Raw genomic sequence first — 9,054 nt, forward strand, 5'->3', positions numbered from 1 at the left:
CTATCTGGACTCTTTACTGATAGAGCAGTCGAGACTATGGACTCTATACTGTAAGAGCAGTGAGACTATGGACTCTATACTGTAAGAGCAGTGAGACTATGGACTCTTTACTGTAAGAGCAGTGAGACAATGGACTCTTTACTGTAAGAGCAGTGAGACTATGGACTCTATACTGTAAGAGCAGTGAGACTATGGACTCTACTGTAAGAGCAGTGAGACTATGGACTCTTTACTGTAAGAGCAGTGAGACTACAGACTCTTTACTGTAAGAGCAGTGAGACTATGGACTCTTTACTGTAAGAGCAGTGAGACTATGGACTCTTTACTGTAAGAGCAGTGAGATTATGGACTCTTTACTGTAAGAGCAGTGAGACTATGGACTCTACTGTAAGAGCAGTGAGACTATGGACTCTTTACTGTAAGAGCAGTGAGACTACAGACTCTTTACTGTAAGAGCAGTGAGACTATGGACTCTTTACTGTAAGAGCAGTGAGACTATGGACTCTTTACTGTAGGAGCAGTGAGACTATGGACTCTATACTGTAAGAGCAGTGAGACCTAGGGACTATCTACTGCTTAAGAGTACAGTGAGACTATAGGACTCTTTTACTGTAACAGCCGTGAGACTATGGACTCATTACTGTAAGAGCAGTAGAGAACTATGAGACTCTATACTGTAAGAGCAGTGAGCACTACTGGACTCTACTGTAAGAGCAGTGAGACTATGGATTCTTTACTGTAAGAGCAGTGAGACTATTGGATCCCTTTACTGTAAGAGCCAGTGAGACTATGGACTCTTTACTGTAAGAGCAGCTGAAGACTATGGACTCTATACCTGTAAGAGCAGTGAGACTATGGACTCTTTACTGTAAGAGAGCAGTGAGACTATGGACTCTTTACTGTCAGAGCAGTGAGACTATGGACTCTACTGTGAAGAGCACGTGAGACCATGGATTCTTTAACTGTAAGAGCAGTGAGACTATGGACCTCTTTACTGTAAGAGCAGTGAGACTACGAGACTCTATTACTGTAAGACGCAGTGAGAGCTATGGACTCTTTACTGTAATAGCAGTGAGACTGAATGGACTACTTTACTGTACGATTAGATGAGACAGAATGGGACTACCATATCTCGTAAGAGCAGTTGCAGAATGGTTCTCATTACTGTAAGTAGCATTGAGGGACTATGACTCTTACTGTAAGAGCAGTGAGACTATGACGACTCACTTACTGTAAGAGACAGTGAGGACTATGGACTCTTTACTGTAAGAGCAGTGAGACTATGATTCTTTACTGTAAGAGCAGTGAGACTATGGACTCTTTACTGTAAGAGCAGTGAGACTATGGACTCTTTACTGTAAGAGCAGTGAGACTATGGACTCTTTACTGTAAGAGCAGTGAGACTATGGACTCTATACTGTAAGAGCAGTGAGACTATGGACTCTATACTGTAAGAGCAGTGGGACTATGGACTCTACGGTAAGAGCAGTGAGACTATGGACTCTTTACTGTAAGAGCAGTGAGACTATGGACTCTTACTGTAAGAGCAGTGAAGACTATGGACTCTGTACTGTAAGAGCAGTGAGACTATGGACTCTTTACTGTAAGAGCAGTGAGACTATGGACTCTTTACTGTAAGAGCAGTGAGACTATGGACTCTTTACTGTAAGAGCAGTGAGACTATAGACTCTTTACGGTAAGAGCAGTGAGACTATGGACTCTATACGGTAAGAGCAGTGAGACTGTGGACTCTATACGGTAAGAGCGGTGAGACTATGGACTCTTTACTGTAAGAGCAGTGAGACCATGGACTCTATACTGTAAGAGCAGTGAGACTATGGACTCTTTACTGTAAGAGCAGTGAGACTATGGACTCTATACTGTAAGAGCAGTGAGACTATGGACTCTTTACTGTAAGAGCGGTGAGACTATGGACTATTTACTGTAAGAGCAGTGAGACTATGGACTCTTTACTGTAAGAGCAGTGAGACTATGGACTCTGTACTGTAAGAGCAGTGAGACTATGGACTCTTTACTGTAAGAGCAGTGAGACTATGGACTCTATACTGTAAGAGCAGTGAGACTATGGACTCATATACTGTAAGAGCAGTGAGACTATGGACTCTATACTGTAAGAGCAGTGAGACTATGGGACTCTTTCTATAAGAGCAAGTGAGACTATGGACTCTTTACTGTAAGAGCAGTGAGACTATGGACTCTTTACTGTAAGAGCAGTGAGACTATGGACTCTTTACTGTAAAGAGCAGTGAGACTATGGACTCTACTTGGTAAGAGCAGTGAGACTATGGACTCTTTACTGTAAGAGCAGTGAGACTATGGACTCTACTGTAAGAGCAGTGAGACTATGGACTCTCCTGTAAGAGCAGTGAGACTATGGACTCTATACTGTAAGAGCAGTGAGACTATGGAGCTCTCTGCTGATGGAGGTGGGTGATGATGAGTACAATAAAGGAATTCAAGAGGGGCATGGAGTGTATTTCTGGAGTGTAATAATATTACAGGCCTATGGCTACTAGAGAGGGGTCGTTGATCCAGGGAGTTATTCTGATGCCTGATTGGAGTCGGGAAGGAATTTTTTATTCCCCCTAAAGTGAGGAAAATTGGCTTCTACCTCACAGGGTTTTTTTGCCTTCCTCTGATCAACTTGCAGGATGACAGGCCGAACTGGATGGACAAATGTTCTTTCTTCGGCCTTATATACTATGTTACTATGTATTCTTGCGGTTTGGGTCTTGCATTCACCATGGCATATGACTCCTGATGTTGTCCTCCTGCACTGGCTTGTTTCTCGTCGATTTGGACAGCAGTCCGTTCTGTTGTCAAGAGGAACCGAGGAGAAGGAGGAGATTTTGGGTCCATCCCATTGTTTCCCAAACGGTACAGGAAAGGACACTTCCATACACTGTACACTGATCTTCGTTGGCATCTGGAGAAGTTCTTTGGCGTTCTGTCGGATGTCAGTGTCTACCTTTGATCGCTTGCTGTCGTCTCTACGTACTGTCCTTACCTTCATGGACACCAATATGAGGCGCAGCATTTCTCCTGAGGAAAGGCTCATGGTCACGCGAGGTAAAGCAATGTGTTATTGGCCCACAGCCCAAGGCGGATGATTGGGTTTGAATCGATGAGGGCTTCAATAATTTCTGCATAGTTTCCAAACTGCATCGGGGCAATGGATGGCAAGCACATCCGTGTGAAGAAGCCTCCTCACTCAGGGCCCCGGATTCTTCAATTATAAATATTTTTTTTCGGTAGTCCTGACGGCTTGTGCTGACAGTAACTACCGGTTTATAATGGTTGATATCGGGGCCTATGGAAGCACTTCTGATGCTCGCATCTTTTGTGCTTCTAGAATGTGTGAGCGTCTTCGTGCCAACCAGCTTGCCACTTGCCCAAGCCCATTAAGACTGCCCGGATATGCAGGTCCGCCGGCTCCATTTGTCAGTTGTGGCGGATGAAGGGTTTGCATAAAGGGGTTTCTATCACTTGGTATGACATAATTAGCTGTCAGCACTAGCGATCCCGCTAGTGTCTGCTCTGGCCAACCATCCTAATATAACAGCTTTTGGGGCAAGTCCGTTTTGCTAAAAAAAGAACTTTTATAAATATGCTAATGAGCCTCTAGGTGCTATGTGGGCGTCATTAGCACCTAGAGGCTCCGTCTACCTTCATACACAGCCACCGCCCAGCGCGTCCCTCCAGCCCGCCCATCTCCTGCTGAATGCGATCCTCCGTGTGACGCAGCGGACAAATTCTCGCGCATGCGTCGTGCGCGGCTGTATTCGGCGCATGCGCAGTGAATGTCTGACAGCTTCCCTGCTCAGATATCTCCACTGCGCCTGCGCCGATGACGTCATAGTGCTCCAAGGAACAGGCGCAGTGGAGATGTCTTAGCAGGGAAGCGGTCAGACATTCACTGCGCATGCGCCGAATACAGCCGCGCACGACGCATGCGCGAGAATTCGTCCGCTGCGTCACACGGAGGATCGCATTCAGCAGGAGATGGGCGGGCTGGAGGGACGCGCTGGGCGGCGGCTGTTTATGAAGGTAGACGGAGCCTCTAGGTGCTAATGACGCCCACATAGCACCTAGAGGCTCATTAGCATATTTATAAAAGTTCACTTTTTTAGAAAAAACGGCTGCCCCAAAAGCTGTTATATTAGGATGGTTGGCCAGAGCAGACACTAGCGGATCGCTAGTGTCTGAGAGCTAATTATGTCATACGAAGTGATAGAAACCCTTTAACTCCCCATGTTATGCGGCCCTTTCCAAAACGTGGTTTGGATGTCAGGAGGCGTATTTTCAACTACCGGTTGACTCGTGCCCGCCGGTATGTTGAGTGCGCCTTCGGAATACTCTCTGGCAAATGGAAGGTGTTCTTGTCATCCATACAGATGGATCCGGAGGAAGGCTACCCTGGTGATTCAAGCTTGTGTTGTTCTACACAACTTCAGCAGGATTCACAAGGCTTCCTCTTCTGTTGACATGGATGAATTTCCGTCGCCAACAGCTTTGGAATTGGATCTGACCCAACATAGACGACCTGGGACTGCAGTTCGGGAACTCTATGCAGATTTCTTTTCCAGCCCAGAGGGGTCTGTGCCATGGCAGATGGACGCTATTCGTGGCAGGTATTTGATTTCTTCTGGGCTTGTTACTTTATTTTTTGTTTTCACAGATAGATTTGTCAATTTATTATGGTGTAGTTGAGTGTAGGGACTTGCAAGATAATGAGGACCCTTGACGTGGGCTTGCGGGCTGAGGTTTTGGCCCATTTACAAATTGAATGTTCGAAGAATTTTTTAACAAACAGACTGTGCCAAGTGTGTTTAGGCCAAACATCATTCATCAATTTGCACTATGGACCCCAAAACCTTCTAATACCTCATTAGTAAATTATGTTTTGAAAAGTATGTTGATTATATTAAAATATTACTGCTTGAAGTATATATTGTGCGTGTTTGTTTTTGATATGAATATGTAGAACTGCTAACGTATTTTGGTGGGATAATCAATAATACAAGACAAGTGATTTTTCAATTCTTCTTGAAAAATATTCATAAAAATAAATATAATACATACAGTACAGACCAAAAGTTTGGACACACCTTCTCATTCAAAGAGTTTTCTTTATTTTCATGACTATGAAGGCATCAAAACTATGAATTAACACATGTGGAATTATATACATAACAAACAAGTGTGAAACAACTGAAAATATGTCATATTCTAGGTTCTTCAAAGTAGCCAACCTTTTGCTTTGATTACTGCTTTGCACACTCTTGGCATTCTCTTGATGAGCTTCAAGAGGTAGTCCCCTGAAATGGTTTTCACTTTCACAGGTGTGCCCTGTCAGGTTTAATAAGTGGGATTTCTTGCCTTATAAATGGGGTTGGGACCATCAGTGGCGTTGAGGAGAAGTCAGGTGGATACACAGCTGATAGTCCTACTGAATAGACTGTTAGAATTTGTATTATGGCAAGAAAAAAGCAGCTAAGTAAAGAAAAACGAGTGGCCATCATTACTTTAAGAAATGAAGGTCAGTCAGTCAGCCGAAAAATTGGGAAAACTTTGAAAGTAAGGGCTATTTGCCCATGAAGGAGAGTGATGGGGTGCTGCGCCAGATGACCATGGCCTCCACCAGTCACCGGACCTGAACCCAATTGAGATGGTTTGGGGTGAGCTGGACCGCAGAGTGAAGGCAAAAGGGCCAACCAAGTGCTAAGCATCTCTGGGAACTCCTTCAAGACTGTTGGAAGACCATTTCAGGGGACTACCTCTTGAAGCTCATCAAGAGAATGCCAAGAGTGTGCAAAGACAGTAATCAAAGCAAAAGGTGGCTACTTTGAAGAACTAGAATATGACATATTTTCAGTTGTTTCACACTTGTTTGTTATGTATATAATTCCACATGTGTTAATTCATAGTTTTGATGCCTTCTTTGAATGAGAAGGTGTGTCCAATCGTTTGGTCTGTACTGTACATAAAAGTCATGAAGGACATCATTTTACATAAAAAATAAATAAAAATAAAAAAAACAACCATTTACATATCAAAAACATCCCTGGTGAAGGATCCTGCTGCATATGAGGGTCCGGGACGACCATGTCCTGGATCCTGGGCCCCTTTTGGATAAGGGGCAGGATAATTGCCTTGAGACAAAGGCTGGTTCTGGCTTTGGGACAGATATACATTGGTGGTGGGCAAGATTGTCCTTGGCATGTGGGTGGCTGAGGTGGGAAGGTGGTGGCTGTGGATTTTGTGGCAACACCACTTGGCGCCTGACCCGTTCAATGAGAGTATGTATGTCCCCCTGGTATGGGTGGCCATACATCTCCAGCACCAGGGGCAGGGACGCCATGCACGTTGCCTGGTTCTCAGCTGGTACCCGTTGCAATAAAGGAGCCAGGCCCCTCATCATAGTTTCCTCCCGCACTTCAGTCCTCTTCTGGGCTAGGTACTGAATGACTTGAGAGTCAATCAATTCTTTAGTAACTAGCCCAGAAGAAGCCTGAGGGGCAGCCCTCCTACGCCGAGTCTGTGGCCTTTGGGTTTCCTCGGTGAACACTTCTGCAGCCCTTGCAGGTTCCCCCGTCTGCTGCTCGTGTTCTTCAAGGGGTTGATGTGTAGGACTGGGTTCTGGTAAAAACACCGCTGGTGTATCTGCCCCTCCAACATCGGACTGCTGTGATTCTGGATCTTCAAGACTGTCCACAGTACTGTTGGATGAAAACATATGAAAAAAAACATATTAGACTTCTCATAAAACATTTATACTACTTATATATTCCTAGATGGGAAACATAGTGCTGCAAGCCAAGATAAGGCGAGCATGCCCAGATCGCTCAAGGGTTGTAAACAGGAATGTTAGCAATAAAACCTTTGTGGTAACATTAGTGAAATCCTCAATTGTAGGACTGTTGATCAGGACAATGTGCAAACAGCAACAGACCATTTTGGAGGTAGCGGGGTGTTTGGAGCTGTCCAACCAGAAAACTCGTTGACCAGTTTAGGAGCTGACCAAGTTCTGAATTTGGTCTCATGTATATAAAAGGGAGAGGGCGCTTCGTGTTGGTTGGCATACTTCAACAAAAGTGATTTTGGGGCCTTTGCAACAGGCGGGTCTAAAACCAACATTCCAAGAGGCAAAATCCTGAAAATTGTTATTTTACACACATGATAAGATCTAATGAATAGACGACCGCCATCATATATTGCAGACCAAACATATGAAGAAAGGTCTTCAATATATTAGCATATTGACCAATGACATATCTGAATCTAGACTGTCTAACATGATTTATTTTATTAATATATGAACTTATGGCCTCAAATCCATGACTGGCCTGAGAAAACGCAGCTGGTTGGTGTACATGTAGGGGCGTTTTTCTTGTGGCCCCATCACCACTTCTGGCCCATCTCCGTCAGTTCTCGACGGAACTGGTCGCGTCAGCTGTTCCAACGAGTTTTTGTTTTCTTTACTGGTAAAACAGAAAACATACAAAATACATTTAATATTAAACCACCAAAAAATACATTTAAAAAATAACATCAAAAAGAGGACAATAACCACAAATGGGGGAGAATCCACAGCACATGGTACAGTAGGGCAACGCTCAATAACGGGCCACATTCGCCAGGTCACACAGGTCCATGGGCAAGGCCACAATAAATAAGCGGCAAAACGCATGGCCCAGTGGCGTCAGCTCTGTATATACAGCTAAGGCGTTTTGACATCGTCTATCAGGGATTATACTCTTCGCGTCATTTAAACACTGTCAACTCACCTGCCCAAACTAGACACCAGCAAAACAATGTCCTGTCCAACATGGCGAGCCAGGGGTGGCTATCCGCAGCATTTCTAAACTGACATGAACAGCAAACACAACACTAAATACACAACAGGGCAAAGTCGGACAGTACATGGTGGCACTGATGTGGGACACTGGATACTAAGGTTAGAGAATTGCATGAAGTTTGAAAAGCTTCGGGGTACCCCTTTTATCATTAATATTTTATGGGAAGAGGACAGATGTCACCAGATCTATTCTAACAGGGCGACATGAGTCCAAAACAGTCTAGGCCGCAGGCTGCGCAGACTTCAATGGGTCCGTAATTCGTTATTTTGCGGAGCAACGATGCGGACAGCATACGGAGTGCTGTCAGCATCTTTTGCGGCCCCATTGAAGTGAATGGGTCCGCATCCAAGCAGCAAAAAATGCGGAACGGATGCGGAAGAAAACAACGGTTGTGTGCATGAGGCCTAATAGCAAGCGATCAAAAAGTCACACGCACTCCAAAATAGTGCCAATAAAACAGTCATCTCATACCGCAAAAATCATACCCTACCCAAGATAATCGCCCAAAAACTGAAAAAATTATGGCTCTCAGACTATGGAAACACTAAACATGATTATTTTTGCTTCAAAAATGAAATCATTGTGTAAAACTTACATAAATAAAAAAAGTATACATATTAGGTATCGTCGCTGTCCGTGACAACCTGGTCTATAAAAATATCAATGATCTAACCAGTCAGATGAAATGTTAAAAATAGAAACGCTGCCAAAACAGCTATTTCTTGTTTCCTTGCCTCACAAAAAGTGTAATATAGAGAAACCAAAAATCATATGTACCCTAAACTAGTACCAACAATACTGCCACCCTATCCCGTAGTTTCTAAAATGGGGTCACTTTTATGGAGTTTCTACTCTAGGAGTGCATCAGGGGGGCTTCAAATGGGACATAGTGTCAAAAAAAACCAGTCCAGCAAAATCTGCCTTCCAAAAACCGTATGGCATTCCTTTCCTTCTGCGCCCTGCCGTGTGCCCGTACAGCAGTTTACGACCACATATGGGGTGTTTATGTAAACTACAGAATCAGGGCCATAAATATTGAGTTTGGTTTGGCTGTTAACCCTTGCTTTGTAACTGGAAAAAAATTTAAATGGAAAATCTGCCAAAAAAGTGACATTTTGAAATTGTATCTCTATTTTCCATTAATTCTTGTGGAACACCTAAAGGGTTAACAACG

At 44.0% G+C, this 9,054-nt stretch overlaps 1 protein-coding gene across 1 annotated transcript; it reads right to left on the reverse strand.

The window, feature by feature from the left end:
* Positions 1-6,073: 6,073 nt before the first annotated feature.
* Positions 6,074-7,423, reverse strand: LOC120987305. The gene is made up of 2 exons (XM_040415878.1): positions 7,347-7,423; positions 6,074-6,740 (listed from the first exon to the last, which is right to left on the reverse strand). Exons 1-2 carry the CDS (start codon positions 7,421-7,423, stop codon positions 6,074-6,076), a joined length of 744 nt encoding a protein of 247 aa, XP_040271812.1.
* Between the last annotated feature and the right edge of the window lie 1,631 nt (positions 7,424-9,054).

The sequence above is a fragment of the Bufo bufo genome, chromosome 1 (assembly GCF_905171765.1).
Source record: "Bufo bufo chromosome 1, aBufBuf1.1, whole genome shotgun sequence".
NCBI lineage: Eukaryota > Metazoa > Chordata > Amphibia > Anura > Bufonidae > Bufo > Bufo bufo.

Bases quoted from the DNA above. Each gene is read 5' to 3' on its own strand.
- LOC120987305 (XM_040415878.1), bottom strand. From the start codon at position 7,423: ATGGGGCCACAAGAAAAACGCCCCTACATGTACACCAACCAGCTGCGT. The intron at 6,741-7,346 runs ATAAGTTCATAT...TTCATCCAACAG, and splicing joins CCAGTCATGGATTTGAGGCC to TACTGTGGACAGTCTTGAAG.